Source organism: Rhinoraja longicauda, chromosome 9 (genome assembly GCF_053455715.1).
Source record: "Rhinoraja longicauda isolate Sanriku21f chromosome 9, sRhiLon1.1, whole genome shotgun sequence".
NCBI classification, from domain to species: Eukaryota; Metazoa; Chordata; class Chondrichthyes; order Rajiformes; family Arhynchobatidae; genus Rhinoraja; species Rhinoraja longicauda.
The window spans coordinates 49,266,405-49,288,444 of NC_135961.1; the positions used below are offsets into that span (position 1 = coordinate 49,266,405).

General features: G+C 42.5%; 1 protein-coding gene and 1 long non-coding RNA gene across 3 annotated transcripts; one reads left to right on the top strand and one right to left on the bottom strand.

Annotated features, from left to right (window-relative positions):
- Positions 1-291: 291 nt before the first annotated feature.
- Positions 292-5,898, top strand: abracl (ABRA C-terminal like). Of its 2 annotated transcripts, none has more exons than XM_078405896.1 (3): positions 292-567; positions 3,168-3,234; positions 5,528-5,898. In XM_078405896.1, the coding sequence occupies exons 2-3, from the start codon at positions 3,174-3,176 to the stop codon at positions 5,710-5,712; spliced, it is 246 nt and encodes an 81-aa protein (XP_078262022.1). In that variant the 5' UTR covers positions 292-567; positions 3,168-3,173; the 3' UTR covers positions 5,713-5,898. The 2 variants fall into 2 exon arrangements, with proteins under 2 accessions (XP_078262022.1, XP_078262023.1); XM_078405897.1 differs by lacking the exon at positions 292-567 and adding an exon at positions 2,350-2,433.
- A 407-nt stretch (positions 5,899-6,305) lies between these two features.
- On the bottom strand, positions 6,306-17,885 carry LOC144596995 (uncharacterized). The gene is made up of 3 exons (XR_013547680.1): positions 17,777-17,885; positions 10,296-10,497; positions 6,306-6,921 (listed from the first exon to the last, which is right to left on the bottom strand). It is a non-coding gene; the product is annotated as an uncharacterized LOC144596995 (long non-coding RNA).
- Positions 17,886-22,040: the final 4,155 nt, after the last annotated feature.

The following is a 22,040-nucleotide window of genomic DNA, read 5'->3' on the forward strand; positions in this document are numbered from 1 at the left end:
GAAGAAGGGTCTCGACCCGAAACGTCACCCATTCCTTCTCTCCCGAGATGCTGCCTGACCTGCTGAGTTACTCCAGCATTTTGTGAATAAATCTACCTATCACTTGCCAGGCTTTGCTCTCTCCCCACCTCTCTATTTCCAGCTGCCTTCTCCCTATTCCAATCAGTCTAAAGGGAACGGACCCGAAACGTCGTCTGCCCATTCCCTGCCCGCCAGATGCTGCTTGACCCGCTGAGTTCATCTTGCACTTGGTTTTTAACGTGCAGGTGGATCTCTGCTTCTGCGCCCCCAGTGCAATCGTGTCCTACATTTCATTTCCATGCGTACAGAAACGTAACCGGCTGGGACGCAGTTCGCAATCTAGGAAATGGGAACGACAGCCAGTTCAGCACCAGTCGCCTTGGACTCTCGGGAGAACAGTGAAACCAAACCCTGGTGGAAATCCGCTGCAACTCAGAGAAAGAAAGCTCCCTGACGTCAGGCCAGGGAGTCAGTCCCTTGCCTCAACTTCCTCATCTTTAACACTTCCTGTACTTGTCGGGTAACCCACCGAAAACAATTTGACAGGCGAGTGGAGGAGACTGAAGTACATTGTATTTTGATTTGTAATTGTGGCGCACGGAGGGGAGGGGGGCGGTTGTACTGGGAAATTGGTTGCGAGTCGTAAACTCGGCAGCATTTGCTGATCTTTTTAATAAATGCGTGTGTTTCTGAATTTTTACCGCAGCTGCAGAATGTTTGTTCTACAAAGCGACTGGAGTGGGTGTATTGTTTTAATTTAGTTAAGCCGACCTTGTTTTTAATAATAGGGCTGTATCTTTTCTGTGCTTTGTTGCCTGTGTAATACATGTCCGGTTGTGCTCGACACTGGGCGTTGGTAAAGTAGCTTACTTCCGCGCCGGTGAGTATTGTCTCACGTGTGCTCTTCAGGGGTGCTGCAGCTCTCCAGATCCCCGTCCGTGCATCCACTCGGCGCTGCTCCACTTACACATTTAATCACTGGAAATGAGCCCTTCGCAAAGTGACGGGGCTTCGCCGTCCATCTGTCCGGCAACTCTACCATATGTTTTCACTCTTCATCCACTCCTGATGGTGTTCTTTCATTCTTCTTTGCCCCCGCTCCCATCTCAACTGACTGCTGCTAATGTCACCCCATTCACCATCTCCCGCCAACTCAACATATAACCTTCATCCCCCCCCCTCCCCTCCCCCCCAATTCTCACTTCAACTTCCCTTTCTCCATCTCCTCCTCCCAACTTACCACCACATGGGACCATAAAATAAGAACAGAAGTAGGTCACCATTACCCTCAAACCTGACCTGCCATACAGTATGCTTACGGCTCCCATGCACTGGCCTCAACTCCCCTCCAATGTTAGTTCCCCATGGCTCTCAAATCCCCCAACCTTTCAAAAAATATTCTGTCCACCTTAAATACTTGCAATGATCTAGCTTGCAGAAACCTCCAGGGCAGATCATTACAGAGATTCACCACCCTCTGCAAGAAGACATTTATATGCCCCTCATCTTAAATGATTTACCCCATGTAACTCCCCTTCCCTTTCACCATCTCCTTCCCACCAGCCCCCAAGCACGCCTTCAATCTTCAACACTCCCTCAAGGCAAATTCAGCTGGCATCGTATACTGTGGCCAAAGCAGTAGAAATGGGTTAAATTGCCAATGTTAGTGAAACACATCTGTATCGGTAAAAATAAATTACTTTCATCCTGCCTGGTCTGTTCCCTATTTCAATCCACATCTCCCTCTGTAAATGCTCTCCCCAGAGGTGTGTATGACCTGAATGGTAATTTAAGGTAAGGAACATTTGTAAGAAATATCAAGATAAGCAATTGAATCACCAAGGCATAGAAATGTAGTGCCCAAGTGCTGATGAGTGAGATTAGCTGTACTTGATGGTCAGCATAGGCATGGGGGACTGAATGGCCTGTTTCTGTGCTGTATGTTCTGTAACTTTAATCATGTGACAGTTAGTAAGGTTTATCAATGTCCCTTATGCAAAAGCTTTCTGTTTCTGTAGATGTATGGTGGTGCAGATGAGTCTAATGCAGAAATATGTCGTAAGATTATATTTCGGCATCACATGAAGTTTTTTTAAACTAGAGCTGTTCAGTTTGTGGTTTGCCAGGAAATTTGTACAATGCAGTCATCACATTCCTTTACAAAATAACTTGTTCAGACAAAACCAGCAGCCTCTTATCCTCTGTTTAATTCCTGTGATTGCTGTAAGATCTGACTTCCTTCCTGAAGATTTGCAACACCAATGCACAGATGCAGTTATTAAATAGATGGACTGGCAATCTGAATTAGTATATATTCATTGCATTTCTAGAGCCTGGGGAACCATTTACTTGACTACCTCTCACCAAGAAGGATGACATTCTCTTACGTATCGAAGCATTGTTCTGCTTAAGGTGATACCATGATAGATTTTTTTAGCACTGTGTTAAATTCCAAGCCCGTGGATCCCTTTGGATGTGTCATTTGGGTTGACCTTTTAGAGGTGCATGTGGGTGACATAGCTCTTTGTTACCCACGGGATGCAATTTTCAACCTAAAGGGTTAACCAATTTTCTTCCAGTTGGCCCTCCTACTGAGTATTTCCAGCACTCGCTGTTTGTATTTTATATTTATGGTATCGGAAATATATCCGCTTTAGAATATTCCTCTCCTCATCTCTCATTAACTTGCATTTGGCTCTGGAATTCTTATCTTGTATACTTGTGTGCTGTGTTAGCTTCAGTAAGCATGTCTTCGAGAATTGTATAGCATAACTGAAGTTAATTTAGCTTATCACAACTGTGCCAGCTCCTTGCAAAGACTGTCCATGTGTCTTAATTCCATGCTCTTTCCTCTTAGCCTTGGAGATTTTTCTCCCTCTTGCTGAGTAAAATGGATTTTTCTCGTCTTCTTTGTTTTAATCTTATTTTATTTTGTTATCTTTGGTTGTTAAACTATCATGTTATTCCTTATCTACTCAAGCAAATCTCTTCAAATCTTTGAACTCTTCCAACAACGTTTGCCTTTTCCTTAACTGATCTAAAACCTGAACAAATCCATGGGACAAATTAGAAGCATGCTGTCCTGTCTTACACAGCTGTCAATCATAATCTTCAACGTATTAATGTGAATGGTTAATTCTGTTTAGGTGAGAATGAATGTTGACCATGAAATCAGTCTTCTGATTGAAGAGATTCGTCGCCTTGGATCTTCAGGTTAGTGAACTAAAGAGCCATTTAAACCCTAAATTGAAAAATATTTATTTTTAACCAGCATATTTTATATTCTCTAGCTGCTGACCATGTAGTCTTTGTCATGGATTATAAACAAAATAAGGCAAAAGTGCGCATCAGAGATTTAGTATCTAAAAATGCAGGCAGATGGACTGAGGAGTTTAGGGCTAGAGAGCATAAATTAAACCCAAGCCTTTCAAGAATGCACGTTGGAGCAGCGGTAGAGTTGTTGCCTTACAGCGCCGAGACTCTCTGACTTTAAAGCTATGTCCTTTAATAATTGACATTTCCACCCGGGGGGGGGGGGGATTGACTATTTACCCAATATCCTTTTCTCGCTCTCATAATTTTATACACTTCTATCAGATCACCCCTCTGTCTCCGACGCTCCAGAGTACGGGGCAAATTTTTACACAGAGACTGGTAGGTGCCTGGAATGCTCTGCTAGGGGTGGTGGTGGAAGCAGATACGATAGCGGCATTTAGGGGCTTTTAGATAGGCACAGGGATAGATATGCAGGGAATGGCGGGATACGGATCACGTGCAAGACTAGGAGATTAGTTTAACTGGGCATCATGTTCCACACGGATATTGTGGACCGAAGGGGCTGTCCCTGTGCTGCACTGTTCTATGTCCAATGTAAGTTTGTCCAATTCTTCTTAAAGCTAATATCTCTAATCTAGGGCACATCCTGTTGAATGTTTCTGCACCCTCTCCAATGCTTCCACAATTGGCCATTGTAAATTGCTCCCAGTATGTCAGTGAATGGTAGAATCTGGGGGGAGTTGATAAGAATGAAGGGAAAAATAAAAAGGGGTCAATAAAATGGGTTTGTGTCAATGAGTGGTTGATGGTGAGCAGGTAGATGGCGGGCTGAGCCTGTTTCCATGCTGGATGATTTGGTGATGCTCTGCAGACAAGTGATTAAATAATATATAATATAACCTGGCCCTGCCGGGAAATTACCCTGGGAACTCTTGGTAATTCATACCCAAGCCTTTCCATTTGTCTAAAACTATCGGGCTTTTTTCAAGGCATTAGGCTTCAGGAACTTGTAAAAAATAATAAAACAAACCCAACTAATTTAAAAGTTTATTAATAGCTCAAATATAAATCAACTCAGTACACAGAATTGTGTTAATAATATTCAAGATGTAATCAATTGAATGAGCTTTTTTTGTGTGAAATTGCCATTCCGATGATCGTGTTTTTGGCAGGTCTAATCCAGTCCAGGGTTTGAGTACTGATTCCTTGGGATTTCCAGCAAATTCGTGCTCAACCTTATACAGAGTTCATGTAGGGACAGGTTGGAGAATTGCCATTGGAATTTAGCCTTCATGGTCAGGACTTCTGCATTTGTCGCAAAGCTGCATGCACTTACGCGTGTATAATTGGAATTAGCTGCAGGGGCAGTAAATACCTAACTCTTGCTCCTCTATTCTTTTTTATATATAATTTACAGTGCAGACATAATTAGCGTTCTAACCTCCAAACTTTTGCCACGCTTCAAATGTTATCACTGCCCTCAACACCCCCCTCAGTAAAATGGATAGGGTGCAGAGATGATTTACAAGGATGTTGTTGCCAGAACTCAAGGGCCTAAGCTACAGCGATGGGCAAGCTAAAACTTTATTCCCCGGAAGGGGCTGAGGGTTGATCTTCTAGAGGCGTATAAAATCATGAGGGGTGGAATGAGCTGTCAGAGGAAGTGTTTGAGGCAGGTAGAGTAACAACGTTTAAAAGATATTTGGACAAGCAAATGGATAGAAAAGGTTTATTGGATATGAACCAACATGGGCAAATGGGTCAAGCTCTTGGTCGGCATAGACGAGTTGGGCCAAAGGGCCTTCTTCCCAGCTGAGTAACTCAATGACTGGAAGAATAGAGAGACTACAAGAGATATGGGATCTTTAGGGCTGATATCAAGAGGGGTTCATTAATAAGTGTGAATTTTGAAATTCTCTCTCACAAAAAAAGGCAGATATGGGTCAATTTAAAAAGGTCAAAACTGTGATTGACAGATTTTTGTTACGTAAGGACATCTAGAAATATGCAGGTCAGTCACAGAACACTGATTAACTTTTTCCTGATTGAATAGTGGGACAGTTATCACGATTGAAATCCATTTATTCCCAAAATGTCAAATTTCTGCTGGCTACTGCCCTGGATATTCTAAGCCCTGCTAATATTAAGTTTCAGAAAGCCCTGTGATATTGGGTACTGAAGAGTACATATAGCTGGCACTGATGTTCCACTGTCCTTCTGCTGTATCTAGGACCAGATGGCAAAATCAAGGTGACGTTTGGAGTGCTGTTCAACGATGAGAGATGTGCCAATATTTTCGAGGCTCTGGTGGGAACTCTGAGAGCAGCAAAAAAGAAGAAAATGATCAGCTTCCCTGGAGAAATTCTACTACAAGGGTGTCATGACAACGTTGACATTGTTTTAGAAGTGGACTGATGACAGGAGCAAAGGCAAGGGTGCAGCAGCAATATTGGCAATGTTTCGAGCCTTTGGGCTGAGATGGTGATACCATTGTAACCAGGGCTCTGGAAACACAGAATAGATTTTTTATATATGCCATTTGTAAGAAGATTGAAATTTTGGATTTTTAATTGTAATTGGATTGTTTGAAATGTAGAAACCATGCAATAAAGTAAAACATCTATAGATGTGTTTATTTTGAGTTTTTAAAAGATTTATTTTCCAACCCTGCAGCTTAACTTTATCTCATTTTATATCATATCATATCATATCATCATATATATACAGCCGGAAACAGGCCTTTTCGGCCCTCCAAGTCCGTGCCGCCCAGCGATCCCCATACATTAACACTATCCTACACCCACTAGGGACAATTTAAAAAAAACATTTACCCAGCCAATTAACCTACATACCTGTACGTCTTTGGAGTGTGGGAGGAAACCGAAGATCTCGGAGAAAACCCACGCAGGTCACGGGGAGAACGTACAAACTCCTTACAGTGCAGCACCCGTAGTCAGGATCGAACCTGAGTCTCCGGCGCTGCATTCGCTGTAAAGCAGCAACTCTACCGCTGCGCTACCGTGCCGCCTATATATATGGACACTCAGAAGCAGATAATTTGACCTATCTGATCTATGTTTTGAAGTTTATTCTCTATATGCAAATAATCTTAAACACGTTTATGTTCCATTCTCTCTTTATTTGCTCATTTTCCTTCATCCAATATTCCAGCTGACCCAAGTCAAACTGATCAAAGCGAAGGTTCAAATTCAAGCCCAAAGACTGGAGCACACCAGCCAGGCAATGCCTGGGGAGTCTTTGCACTTCTAGAAGTGTCACCTTTTGGATTGGAATGAAACCAAATTGATGTCTGACCTCTCATGTACAAAGCAATATTCAAAAAGAGCAAGACAGTGTTGCCTTTAGTGGAGCTGCTGCGTCACATCTCTGGTGCCTTGGGTTCAATCCTGATCTCAGGTGCTGTCTGTGTAGAGTTCTATATTGCTTTATTGTCACATGTGCAAACCAGCAAAGTTCTTTTTTGAAAAGAAATGTTTGGCGCCATTTCCAAACACGCTCGCACATTCTCCCTGTGACCAGTAAGTTTTCATCAGGCGCTGCAGTTTCTTCCCATGTCCAAAAGATGTGCGGGTCGTTGGGTCATTAGGTGACTGCAAATTGCATCTAGGGTAGAAATGGGTGGTAGAGTGGTTAGGAATTTGTGGAGAACCCTAATCCTATCTCAACAACAGTTGCACTATCACAAAATTTTTTTCTAAATGTGATTTATGCAAATGTCTGTTCTTTTGCAATCATTTATCTTTGAAAAATTTTGTGTAATTTATGAAATTTATATTATTTATGTTTTGCGTTTTTCTTGCTGCAAGAAAGATTTTCATTGTATCTGTCCATCAACGTATATGTGCTTATGACAATAGCCTCGACTTGACTTGAAATTTAGTTGACAGATAAAATTAGTGGGGACATGAGATTGCTCCTTGAGTCAACAAGGAGCCACCTTCTCTGACGTAAGGCTAAATGGAAATGAAAGAAGAGCGAATAAATTCTGTCTGGTGTCATAACCTGTAGTCATTTCTCATTCAAAATCATGGAAAGGTATCTGGTCACAATGTCCAGTGCAGTGGCAGAGCTGGTAGAACCATTGCCTCACATCTTCAGTGACCCAGGTTCAATCCTGATTTCCACTGCCTCGGTGGGGAATTTGCATGTTCTCTCTGCTGCTGTGTGGGTTTTCTCCAAGTGCTCTAATTATCTCCCACATCCCATAAAACTTGCGAGCTGGTAGGTTAATAGGCTACTGTGATTTGCCTCAAGTAGGCAGATGAGAGCGGTTGAGAATGCAGAAGATTTAAAAATAGGGTTCAATGTAGCATTAGCTACATTGGTTGACAATTGTGTGGACTCGGTGGGAAGAAGTGCCTATATCCATGCAATATCCCTCCATGACTATGACTCGATTGCTATTTGTTGGAGGTTACTTTGTTCACATTATCCATTCCAAAATAACTGCACCTTAAAAATACTTCAATTAGTGCAAAAGGGTTTGGTGCATCCTGAGGTTGAGAATGGTGCTATATAAATGCAGGTCTTCCTTTATGTCTTACTTATACTGTTTGGCTTAAAAGTTCTGTCTAATCACAGCAACAGTTTTAACATAAACAACATGAAAATCCTCCCATGCTGCAGAGTTAGCAATCTCAACACAACAGTGACTCTTACTATTGCAAAGTCCATGGAGATAAACAGTTGTGCAGGAACTGAAGTCCTAAATATTGCAATTATTCATTGTACAGCTGAAGGCACTTATCCTGGTGACTGTGGGGGCTGCCTCGTGGGCTGGGAATGTGAAGCTCTGACAACACAGTGAGGCAGTGTTCTGCATGATACTGTTAAAACAATCATTATGTAAACAGCTTCACATTGTCAGCCTGAAGAACCTATCTAGAAAGGAAATAAATAAATGAAGGAGCGGTGGAGGGTTTGATTGACATACTTCAGACTATGGAAAGAGTTTAATTGGGTGATAAATGCTTGTAAATATGTGGTATTTTAAACTGTTAATCCTTTATAAATTCAGTGACGAACTCGTAAAAATCAAAACTAAAATTGGCATTGGTGCATATAAGTGAAAGCTGGATAAAGGCAAGGGGGAGAAATTAACTTGAAAGATATGGGTGAGAGAAGGTGAGACAAAAAGGTGGAGGCAGTTCGTCGGTTGACCATCAAGTTCAATTATGTCAGTCGTGTAATCTTTGTTGGTGAGCCTGACCGTGGTAGCAAGACTAGCCCTGGAGTTGCACACTCAGCAACACTGGGGGCATGAAAAGAATGTTGTGCCAGATGAGAAGATGCTTAGACCTTCCTGCATTCTTCAACTCTGGTAACTGTTTTATCAACTGCCTTCAAAGTTGATTCAGGCCTTTTTGGTGAAAATTTATCAGTCTGTTTGGTTCTCCAACTCTTACAAGAATGCGACTGTGTTGGAGGCTGTGTTTGAATAACATCGTCAATTGTTTTCTTGGATGTCCTTGGTTCTGGTGGTTCTGTACAATAACTCCGTAAAGGAGCAGACGTTGCATGCGGGAGTGGCATACGGATTACATGGTCTATCTAGCACATCTGTGCTCTCAGGATCATGGCCTTGGTGTTCACCCTGTCCGGAAGTCCAAGTTTGACACCCTGATCTGCCATTTGATGCCTATGAGTGACTGCTGCGATATTATGTGGAAACCCACAAGCTGTTTTATGTATTTCCTGTTAAGTATCCAATCTCACAGCCTATACGACTATAAATATAAGAAGCTGAATTAACTCAGCGGGCCAGGCAGCATTTCCGGTGAAAAGGAATGGGTGACGTTTCGGGTCGAGACCCATCAGTTTGATCTTGGTTAACAGCTTAATCACAAAAGCATGGGTGATGCTTCCCAAGCACTTGAAGTGTATCTTCACTCGGCACCATCGATGCTTATACTGAAAGAATATACTGCAAGGCCTGGGGCAAATTGGTGCAGGCCCTCAGTCTCGTTGTGACTGATTGTAAGACCAACCGGTCATGATGTTTTGGCAAACTTGAAGATCAAACTCTGAATGTGCCTCAATGGTGCAGCCATCAGCAAATAGTGCCTCTAAGATCAGACTCACAAGTTTCAGTTTAGTTTATTGTCACGTGCACCGAGGTAGAGTGAAAAGCTTTTGTTGTGGTGCTAACCAGTCAGCGGAAAGACAAAACATGATTACAATCGAGCTATTTACAATGTATAGACAGATTTAAAAGTGTGGAGCAATTGTAATATGTGATTGTAGATCTGCTTCTGTGGCTAGAACACGAATAGTCACCTGTGTTGGGCGCCACCTTGGAAGCACACGCGCCTTGGTCCTTGCCTTCAGTCACTGGAGGTCGAAGAGAAAGCCATCCAGTCTGTGTCTCACGTACATTCCTCCCCCAAGGTCATGTATGGCATGATTCAGGACAAAAGTAAAAAAGATTGAACAGGACTGGGACAAGTACACAGCCCATTGGAAATGTCAGATGATATTGAAGTGTCACCGTTGCAGTGGCCGAATGGTTCATGCGAACCATAAAGAATCATGGAGCATGAAAAGAGTGGGCTGTTCTACATCATTCCAGAACTCCTCTGCACATCATGGGAATGGGTGGGAATACAGCTCCTCCTCTGTAGCATGTGCTATGTTGGGGTAATGGGAGAGGTAGATTAAACCTTCCAGATCTTGCTTGGCAGTGTTAGTGATAGTTCACAAAATACAGCATAAGGCTGTGAGGCGTTTCAAACAGGTGATAAGCTTGAAGGCCATTGGGTGTGTTGAAACAGTAATGCTAGCACTGGCACATCTCAGCACCTTCCGGAAAGAAAGCAGGCAGGAAGAAAGAAAAAAATAATTGCATCTGTGTTTGCGGAACATCATTTAGAAAAGTCATTCACTTCCAGGAAGAGTTCCAAAGCATGACTACTACTGTTCAATATTAGCTGCTGAAATTCAATGTTTGCACAAGTCTGACAGTGGCATAGCCTACTTACTTCATGTCACATTTGAGAGCAGCACAGTGGCGCAGCTGGTAGAGCCGTGCCTCATAGCATCAGAGACCGAGGTTTGAATCTGCCCTCGAGTGCTGTCTGTGTGGAGTTTGCATGTTCTCCCTGTGACCGTGTGGGTTTCCTCTGGGTGCTCCAGTTTCCTCCCACATCGCAAAGACATGCGGGTTTGTAGATGAATTGGCCTCTGTAAATTGCCCCGTGTGTGGAGGGAATGAATGCGAATAAGGGATAACATAAAATTAGTGTGAACAGGTGATCGATGGTTGGCATAGACACTGTTTCTACGCTGTACCTCTCAGTCAATCAAGTGGAACCAGTCTCATTGGCTCCTATTGTTCTGGGATAGACAATAGACAATAGGTGCAGGAGTAGGCCATTCAGCCCTTCGAGCCAGCACCGCCATTCAATGCGATCATGGCTGATCACTCTCAATCAGTACCCCGTTCCTGCCTTCTCCCCATACCCCTTCACTCCGCTATCCTTAAGAGCTCTATCCAGCTCTCTCTTGAAAGCATCCAACGAACTGGCCTCCACTGCCTTCTGAGGCAGAGAATTCCACACCTTCACCACTCTCTGACCGAAAAGGTTCTTCCTCATCTCCGTTCTAATTGGCCTACCCCTTATTCTTAAACTGTGGCCCCTTGTTCTGGACTCCCCCAACATTGGGAACATGTTTCCTGCCTCTAATGTGTCCAATCCCCTAATTATCTTATATGTTTCAATAAGATCCCCCCTCATCCTTCTAAATTCCAGTGTATACAAGCCTAATTGCTCCAGCCTTTCAACATACGACAGTCCCGCCATTCCGGGAATTAACCTAGTGAACCTACGCTGCACGCCCTCAATAGCAAGAATATCCTTCCTCAAATTTGGAGACCAAAACTGCACATAGTACTCCAGGTGCGGTCTCACCAGGGCCCGGTACAACTGTAGAAGGACCTCTTTGCTCCTATACTCAACTTCTCTTGTTATGAAGGCCAACATTCCATTGGCTTTCTTCACTGCCTGCTGTACCTGCATGCTTCCTTTCAGTGACTGATGCACTAGGACACCCAGATCTCGTTGAACATCCCCTCTTCCTAACTTGACACCATTCAGATAATAATCTGCCTTTCTATTCTTACTTCCAAAGTGAATAACCTCACATTTATCTACATTAAACTGCATCTGCCATGTATCCGCCCACTCACACAACCTGTCCAAGTCACCCTGCAGCCTTATTGCATCTTCCTCACAATTCACACTACCCCCCAGCTTAGTATCATCTGCAAATTTGCTAATGGTACTTTTAATCCCTTCATCTAAGTCATTAGAGCTCATAAGTATTTTAAGTGTTTTAGAGATGCAAGTCTTTTATAATAGACAATAGGTGCAGGAGTAGGCCATTCGGCCCTTAGAGCCAGCACCGCCATTCACCATGATCATGGCTGATCATGCACAATCAGTACCCCGTTCCTGCCTTCTCCCCATATCCCCTGACTCCGCTATCATTAATAATAATAATAATAATAATACATTACATTTATATAGCGCTTTTCATATACTCAAAGACGCTTTACAGGGATTTAGAGAACATAGGGAAGTGAATAAATAGATAAATAAGTAAACTAACAGAGAAAGGAGACAGAAGGTGAGGTGACCTTCAGTGGTTGAAGGCAGTACTGAACAGGTGAGACTTCAGTGATGTTTTGAATGTGGTGAGTGTGGAGGAGTCTCTGACGGTTTGAGGTAGTGAGTTCCATAGGGTGGGAGCAGCGATGGAGAAAGCCCTGTCCCCCCAGTATCTGAGTTTGGTCCGGATGTGGGGGGGATAGGAGATTGGCAGCAGCAGAGCGGAGGGTGCAGGTGGGAGTGTGCCTGTGGAGGAGGTCGGTCAGGTAGGATGGGGCCAGGTTATGGAGGGCTTTGTAGGTCATGAGGAGGATTTTGTACTGGATTCTCTGGGGGATGGGGAGCCAGTGGAGTTTGTAAAGGACGGGGGTGATATGGTCACGGATCGGGGTGTGGGTGAGTAGACGGGCAGCGGAGTTTTGAATGTATTGAAGTTTACTGATGATTTTTGAGGGTGTGCCATAGAGGAGGCTGTTGCAGTAGTCCAGATGGGAGGTGATGAAGGTGTGGATGAGGGTTTCTGCAGCTGTGGAGGAGAGGCATGGACGGAGACGGGCAATGTTTTTGAGGTGGAAGAAGGCTGTCTTTGTGATGTGTTTGATGTGTTTGTCGAAGGAGAGGGTTTGATCAAAGATGATTCCAAGATTCTGGATGTGAGGGGAGGTGGATACTGGGAGACCATCAATATTGAGGATGAAGTTTTGGGTGGATTTGGTGAGCGTTTTTGGACCAATGATGATGATTTCAGATTTGTTGCAGTTGAGTTTGAGGAAATTTGATTGAAGCCAAGATTTTATTTCAGTGATGCAGTTTGTCAGTGTAGAGTGTGTGGTGGTGGAGATTGACTTGGTGGAGATGAGGAGCTGGATATCATCGGCGAAGCAGTGGAAGTTGAGACCATGACGGCGGATTAATTGACCAAGGGGGAACAGGTAGAGGATGAAGAGGAGGGGGCCAAGGACTGAGCCTTGGGGGACACCTTGGGGGAGGGGAGCGGTGGGGGATTTACAGTTGTTAATGGAGATGAACTGGTGCCTGTCAGAGAGGTAAGATTTGAACCAGGATAGGGCTGTGCCGGTGATGTTAAAGGAGGTTTCAAGTCGGGTGAGGAGAATGGAGTGATTTATGGTGTCAAAGGCGGCGCTGAGGTCAAGTAGGATGAGGATGTTGAGGTTGCCAGCGTCGGAGGAGAGGAAAAGGTCGTTTGTGATTTTGAGGAGCGCAGTTTCAGTACAGTGGTTGGAGCGGAATCCGGATTGGAAAGTTTCATACAGGTTATTGGTAGAGAGGTGGTATTTGAGTTGGGAAGCTACAGCACGTTCCAAAACTTTGGACAGAAAGGGTAGGTTGGAGATTGGTCTGAAGTTGAAGCTCTATCTAGTTCTCTCTTGAAAGCATCCAGAGAATTGGCCTCCACTGCCTTCCGAGGCATAGAATTCCACAGCTTCACAACTCTCTGAATGAAAACGTTTTTCCTCATCTCCATTTTAAATGGCCTACACCTTATTCTTAAACTGTGGCCCCTGGTTCGGGACTCCCCCAACATCAGGAACACGTTTCCTGCCTCTAACGTGTCCAATCCCTTAATAATTTCAATATGATTTGATAATTTGAAGCAATTGTGGACCTGGATGTGAAACAATAAATTTACCTCAAGTTTTGGTTGGCATGGACTCAATGGCCACCTTGTGCTGGAAATTCTATGCTGATGCTCTGAACTACTGGGTCTATGGTTTTCTGCTGCTGGAGTGTTTTCAGGATATTTCTTTCCGTTATTTGATCTAATGCCACAACAGGGTCTGGTGAATGCTGAATACTCCCATCCAGTTTCTCCATCTCTTTTTTCTCTCTTATTGCTTCATGTTTTATTCAGTTTTTTGAGCACGTTACAAAGATGATTGATGAGGCTAGGGCAGCGGATGTTACCCACGTGGACTTTAGTGAGGCATTTGTCAAGGTGGTAAAATGATCCAGAAGATTAGGGCACACAGGATCTGTTGTGACTTAGCAGAATAAATTCAAAATTGGCTTGGTGATAGAAGGCAGGTGGTAGAGATGGAGTGTCTCTTAAACTGGAGATCTGTGACCAGTAGTGGTTTCCTGGGATAAGTGCTGGGACCTCTTGTTTGTAATTTATATAAATTACATGGACAAAAATGCAGATTAGTTTAGTTTAGTTTAGAGATACAGCGCGGAAACAGGCCCTTTCGGCCCACCGAGTCCGCGCTGCCCAGCGATCCCTGCATATTAACACTATCCTACACCCACTAGGGACAATTTTTACATTTTACCAAACCTACAAACCTGTACGTCTTTGGAGTGTGGGAGGAAACCGAAGATCTCGGAGAAATCCCACGCAGGTCACGGGGAGAACGTACAAACTCCATACAGACTGCACCGTAGTCGGGATCGAACCCGTGTCTCTGGTGCTGCATTCGCTGTAAGGCAGCAACTCTACCGCTGCGCCACCGTGCCACCCACGGATGGGCTGATGAGTACATTTGCAGTTGACACAAAAATTGGTGGAGTTGTGAATAGTGGTGAAGGTTATCAAATCATGCAGTGGGATATAGAACAGTTGAAAATATAGCCATAGATATGGCAAATGGAGTTTCATCTGAACAAGTTGAGGTATTGCATTTTGAGAGGTCAAATGTAAAGGGAAATTACACAGTTAATGCTCTTAGGAGTATTGATGTACATAGCGATTTTGGGATGCAAGTCCATGGCTACCTGAAAATAGCAACATGAGTAGATAAGGTGGTAAACAACGTATACTGCATGCTTTCAATGATGGGGGGATTGAGTATAAAAATCAGGAAGTCATATACAGCTCTATAAAACTTTGGCAGCATTTGGAGTATTGTGTGCAGTACTGGTCACCACATTGCAGGATGGATGTGGAGGCTTTGGAAGGGCTGTAGAAGAGATTCACCTGGATGCTCCCCGGATTGGAGAGTATTAGCTATGAGAGGTTAGACAAACTTGGATTGTTTTCTCTGAAGTATTGGAGGCTGATTAGAAACATCTATATACTAAAACTCTTGGTTGTTTGTTTGTTTGTTCCTGAACTACAGCCAAAACAGTAGACGATAGTGCAACAATTTTAGGCCCACCTTACTCACCGTCGTCCCTTTGGTGCTAGTGGAAGAAGTTTCATTGAAACTGGCGTTATATTTTTTAAGTTATTCACATTTTAAAGTTTAAATCTATCTCCTAGGGAGGGAGGGGAGTGGGAAGATAAGGGGGGTTGAGGAGGATGAAGTGGGGGGGAGGGGGAGGGGAAGAGGGAGGGGAGGTGGGAGGAGGAAGGGGGAGGGGGGGAGGAAGGGAGGTGTGGAGGAGAAGGTGCTGCACCAATGCAGGAGAGGTTTGGGTCCAACAGGTCCACTTGGTCTAGTAAGTTTCTAAAATTATGGGAGACATAAATGGGGTAGATAGAGTTTTTGGATAGAAATATCAAATATTAGAGAGCATAACTTTATCGTGAGAGTGGGCAAGTATTTTTAAAAGAGTGGTAGGTGCCTAGAACGTGCTGCTAGGGTGGGTGATTGAAGAAGATACAATAGCGATATTTAAGAGATGTTTAGAGCAGCACATAAACAGATGGGTATTGGGATGGATCTGGATCATGTGCAGGCAGAGGAGAGTTACTTTCAATTGGTATCATGATCATTACAGACATAGTGAGCTGAAGAGCTTGTCCTCTACTGTACCGGTCTATGTTCCAACACACCTAAACACAAGAAAATAAGGAAAAATAGACACAATTGGTGGAGTAACCAGATCTGGCGGCATCTGAAGAACATGTATAGGTGATTTTTGGGTTATGACCTGGCCCAAAACGTCATCTATCTATGTTCTCCAGAGATGCCGCCTGACCCACTAAGTTACTCTAGCAGAGTGTGTCCTTTTTTGTAAACTGGTATCTGCAGTTCCTTGTGTCTGCAAGAAAGTAGCAGTAGAAGGCCATTCAGCCACTTCAGACTGTTCCATCATTCAATATGATCATCGCTGATCTTCTTGAGGCCTCAATTCCTCTGTGTCAGTTCCTCACAATTCTCAATTCCCTTATCTTTCAAATATTTACGCATCTCCATCCCAAATATATCTAACGATTTACCCCCATCATCCTTGAGGAGCACCTTTGGATATTTGATAATGTTTAATTAAAGATACTTTGATTTTTCTATGCCATCCTTGTCCATTTCATGACATCCCTGAGTACCTAGAGTTAAAGATTTCCCAAATATGGTCATCACTGTAATGTAGAAAAGTGGAACAGTGAAACCCCAATAATCCTCTGTCCAAATAATCAGAAATTCCAATGGTTCGGTATCTTGCTCACCAGGGTCTGCCCACACTCCCTCAGTTGGTTCTATTTCCTACAATTTCTAGAAACTTATTTATTTCCTGTGCTCCCTTTAAGCTTACATGGTTCACTGGAACATTTATCATTCTGTTGTGTAACATCAGAAAAAAATGTAATTACAGTCAGTGAATTAAAAGTGTTGGGGCATTAACATGAATAACATGCAAATGTCCAGAAAATCTGAGAGTCCAGAAGCACCTGCATTGGATTAATGGAGTTTGACTGCACATCAGTGTGTTTGTTTTCTGTGTGGATCAAGCCAACAAATGATTATTATTCCAGCTGTATCTCTCATTGCCATGGAGATAATTAAAAAGTCATCAAACCTAAACAATATGTGCAGAAATGCACTCTCTTTTTAATTTATGTCATCTTGAAGGTTTATATTTCTTCAAATATTTTGGGCACTTAGTCAATAGACAATAGACAAGAGGAGGCCATTCGGCCCTCAATGGCAGGAGGAGGCCATTCGGCCCTTTGAGCCAGCACTGCCATTCAATGTGATCATGGCTGATCATTCTCAATCAGTACCCCGTTCCTGCCTTCTCCCCATACCCCCTGACTCTGCTATCCTTAAGAGCTCTATCTAGCTCTCTCTTGAATGTATTCAGAGAATTGGCCTCCACTACCTTCTGAGGCAGAAAATTCCACAGATTCACAACTCTCTGACTGAAAAGGTTTTTCCTCATCCCAGTTCTAAATGGCCTACCCCTTATTCTTAAACTGTGGCCCCTTGTTCTGGACTCCCCCAACATTGGGAACATGTTTCCTGCCTCTAACGTGTCCAGCCCCTTAATAATCTTATACGTTTCGATTAAGAAACTTAATTCTCATTTTATGTAAAAAAATGATAAAACCTCTAAGATTCCCTTTGTCCCATCCACCCTATCTCCACTCTCTCAACAACTTAAAACCAATTTATTTTCTCACTTCCTAAGTTACTGCCTGACTTACTGAATATTTCATGCATTTCTGATTTTTGAAATCTGTAGCTTCAGTTTTTCTTGATTTTAAGCAGAAGGTAACCACTTTGCTTCTTTAGTCTCAAAGAGTTTTCCAATTAATATCACTTCTAATCTTTCACCATGCACTTGCAAATCCATCTTCTTCAAGCCTTAATTCAACACCCTTTGGAAAATCATCACTAAATCTCCCAGTAATTTTGTTATGGCATTGCAATGCATTCCAGATTGTGGCATTTCATGGAATGCTTTGATTTCCTCTTTCCCTCGTCCACCAACTTAAACTTACCTCAATAAGAAGATAAGAATTAGAAGCAGGCATAAGTCAAATGCCCATTCATGAAGATCATGGACAATCTTTTACCTCATTGCCATTTATCTGCACAATCCTCATATCACTTCGTTAGCCTAATATTCAGATATCTATTGATAATTGATTTCTAGTTATTAAGGTAATCAAGTAATATGGGGATAGTGTCTCCTACAACAGAAAGATTAGTAAGTATTTTCTTACTTACTTGTCAAAACTTTCATGATGTTGTCCATTAAATCTCGAACCTTGGCCTCCTCAATCTTTCGCATAGCCATAGTAGCATAAATTCAGGGCTCTTTAGATCTTGGTTAACATTATCTCCTTCCTTATAGTGTTACTGTTGCGGGACTCCAACAAACATAATTTACATCACAGATGTCTTTACATAAAATATGTCCAAGAATTTACATTGGACTTATTTTGGAAGGGCACATTAAATGCAGATAACATTTGCATATGTTTGTAATTCTTAGAATCAGAAAGATACAGTACGGAAACACTCCCTTTGGCCCATCGAGTCCGCACCAACCCTCAACCACCCATTTACATTCATTCCATATTAATCCTATATTCTTTAGTCTCCAACATTCTCATCAACTCTCCCCAGAAACAATTACTTATCTACAAACTGTGAGTTAGTTAGAGTGGCCAATTAACCTACCAAACTGCAGGATTTGGGGTGTTGGGAGGAAGCCAGAGCTGCCTGGGGAAACCTGCACAGTCACACGGAGAACCTGCAAACTCCACACAGATAGCACTGGAGGTCAAGATTGAGCCAGGTTTCTATTAGCTGTGCCACTGATGACTCACCTCAGGTTTGGCAGGGGAACTATGAGCGGATCTGCAAATTCAATCACCACCTGTCACATCAGAGGTAACAGTGAGTTATATAAAAACATAAGTAGCACTATTCAAGGAAGAGAAGAGTTGTCACTGTTGTCCATACAAATATTTGTCTCGTAAATAACAATGCTAAAATAGAATAGTTGGTCATTGCTATTTTTGGGAGCTTGCTATGTGCACATTGGCTGTTACAACAGTGACTCCACCTCGTATGTATTTTATCACTTATGTATTTGGGACTCTTTGATTTTATTTTTTCCTATGCCTAGATAAGTTTTATACTTGCATTTGATGTACATGCAGTGTAATTATCTAGAGTTATCCCCAATCAGTTCACAGTCTTTGTAAACGCCAGGAATAGTAAGTGTTGGGATTGAGGGGAGTTTTATTCATAAATATAAACATTTATTTCACGTGGAAGAAGCAATAAGAGAAATATTGCTTATAAGAGGTATATGGAATGAGCTGCCAGAGAAAGTAGTTGAGACAGGTACTATAACAACATGTAAAAGACATGTGGACGGTTAAATGGATAGGAAAGGATTAGAGGGATATGGGCCAAACATGGATAAGTGGGACGCCTAGATGGGCATCTTGGTAGGCATGGGGAAGTTGGCCCGAAGGGCGTGTTTCTATGCTGTATGACTATGACTTTAAGTACTACAGTGGTTTAAGAATGTGGCTCACCATCACCTGCTCAAGGGCAACAAGGATTGAGCAATAAATGCCCAAGTCCCAAAAATGAATTTTGAAAAGGAACTTAAATTAAATTTCTGATGGGGTAACATCAGGTGTGATGGTAGAGCAAATGATGCAATGTGCCTCGAGTTTCGCAAGGCATTTGAAAAAGTCCATTCAACAATAGCTCCTTCCCTGCTGTCATCAGAATTCTTATAAGCCAAGAATGTAGTCCCGATCTTCCAATCTACCTCACTGTGGCCTTTGCACTTTCTTTTTTCTGTACTTTGGCTGTAGCTGTAACACGACATTCTGTATTGTTTAATTATATTCACGTATGCATATTTTATCTGATTAGCATGCAAAACACAATTTTCATTCCATCTTGGTGCATGTGACAATAGCAAAACGAATACAAGTGCCAACCTATACCTAAGTCGATCAAGAAAGTGTGAGCTCATGTTGAATTTAAATGTCATCAACTAATACCGTGTCAAGTGAAGGTGTGCCTGGCAAGGCAGGTAAGTGGAACCAATAGGGTGATCTTTAAGCTGGCACAGGCAAAATGGGGCTAGTTGCCTCCAGTTGAAGATTCTGTTATTCTATGAAGATTGAAGTTGGTTCTCAAAATGTTTTTAACATGTTAGAACATTGAACAGTACAGCACAAGAAAAGTGGATTCAGCCTACCATGCCTGCTGTGCCGAACACGATGCCAAAATCAACTATTATCTGACTGCAAATAATCCATGTTCCTTCCTCTAATGAAAGATGCAATCATGTTGAACATCAATTACCGTTAAATTATTCGATTTTTTTTTGCATGCAATATTTGGCTGACTGATGGTTTTCATTAAGATACTTAACCTTCTTGTACAACACTTATTTTCTAAGGAGGCAATCTGCAGTGCACCTCTAGTGTCGATTAGTGGTACTGTAGGTGCCTAACCAGAATAGTCCATGATTTGGTTACTGTATTTGGGGTACTGTGTTCAGTTTTGGCACCACATTTGGAGTACTGTGTTGAATTTTGGTTACCCTGCTATAGGATGGACATCATTAAGCTGGAAAGGTGCAGAGAAGATTTACGAGGATGTTGCCAGGGCTCAAGGGCCTGAGCTGCAGGGAAAGGTTAGGCAGGCTGCGGCTTTATTCTTGCGAGCGCAGCAGTCTGAGGGGATGATATAGAGGTGAATAAAATTATGAGGGAAATAGATAGGGTGAATACACAGGATAGAGGAATGAAGAACCAGAGGAAATAGGTTTCAGGAGAGAAGGCAAGATAAGAACTTGAAGGACATTTTTTTTCATTCAGAGGGTGGTGAGTATATGCAGCAAGCTTTCAGTCGAGATAGTTGAGGCTGATACTATAACAACATTTAAAAGAAACTTTGACAGCTTCATGGATAGGAAAGGTTTAGAAGGATATGGGCCGAATGCAAGCAAATGGGTCTAGCAGAGAAGGGACCTCTTGTCGGCACAGACGAGTTGAGGCGAAGGGCCTGCTTCCATGCCATATCACTCTATCTTGGCATAGATCACGTCTGGAGTCCTCATCTAACCCCTGTTTTTCTAATTGCTTTCTTACATTGCTTCGCAAGACTTTTGTGTTTCCTTTTGTGTTCACTGAATCTATTCTCAAAATATTTTCATTAGCCTATTTCCTTTTTCACTTCCCCTCTGTGTTTTCCCTTTTTAGCTCTTCGCTCTCACATGCTATCATTGTAACATCTGTCCTATATTCTGGTTTTGGGGTTTTGTCACTTTGTCTATCTCTATCAACATCCAGGAAGGTCTCACTTTGGTCACTACTTTACCTCCTATCTGCACCTGAAACATTGCTAGTTAAATAGCCTCTGTGTTTAATTGCAGCTCTTCTAATTTTAAATATCTAAGTAACTTCAACCTGCAGAAGTTGGCTCTTCTGCAATTAAATTCCATCTTGATCCTTATCCTTTCTGAAGCAAGGCCCCAATCTGAAACGTTGCCTGTCCATTCCCAATCCAGATGCTATGCGATCCGCTGAGCTCCTCCCCATCTACAAGTTCTTGTATCTACAAGCATTTTGGACTAAAAGAACAGCCCATTGAGGTCAAAAGGGGCAATCTAAGTGTAAAACCAAAGGAGATAAGTGAGGTTTTAATTGAATACATTTCATCTGTACTCACTAAGGAAAACGATGTTGTAGAATTCAGGGAGTGGGATGGTGAAACTCAAGGACAAATTAGCATTGAAAAGGGAAAAGCATTATGCATCTTAGCAAGTTTGCTGGTCCCTAGGGCCTGATAGGGTTATCAGATTGTTATAGGACATTACATAAATGCAAGGCCATCTCTATAGCATATGCGGAGATGCTTAATCTGCCATCACTTAACATGGCTTCGGTTTCCCCAATGCAGAGAGATCACATCATGAACATCCATCTACCACAAACAGCAAAAATCCCAGATCTATGCCATTAGAAATCTTCCCTTTATTTTAGTCACTCCTTTTACACTTTGTGCAACTTAAACTGACATGTTGCCAAATACTTTAACTTCTAATCAAGCTAATCGCGAGCACACTGACGGTGCATCACGACCTAAAAGAAGATACAGGAACCAGAACACAATTAGCTCCAGGTTCAAGAACGGCTTCCTCCCATTCAATCATCGGGTTCTTGAACCACCCGGCTCAAAATCCATAGCTTGAGATAGGGTTGTGGTTAAGTTTTTATTTGTTTGGCATATTGCACTGGGTATGGACTTGAACGGTGAAATGTTTACTTATAGCAAGCAGGTTGAACATAGCAACAACAATAAATATTCCAGTATCATAAAACAAAGTACGTGGAAACACCAAAAGTAGTGCACAACCCTACTTCAGCAGCTATGGACTTGCACTAAGTACTTGGTGCTCCAAGTACTTTTTTTTTTTTTTTTTGCACTGGAATATTTATTGTTGTTGCTA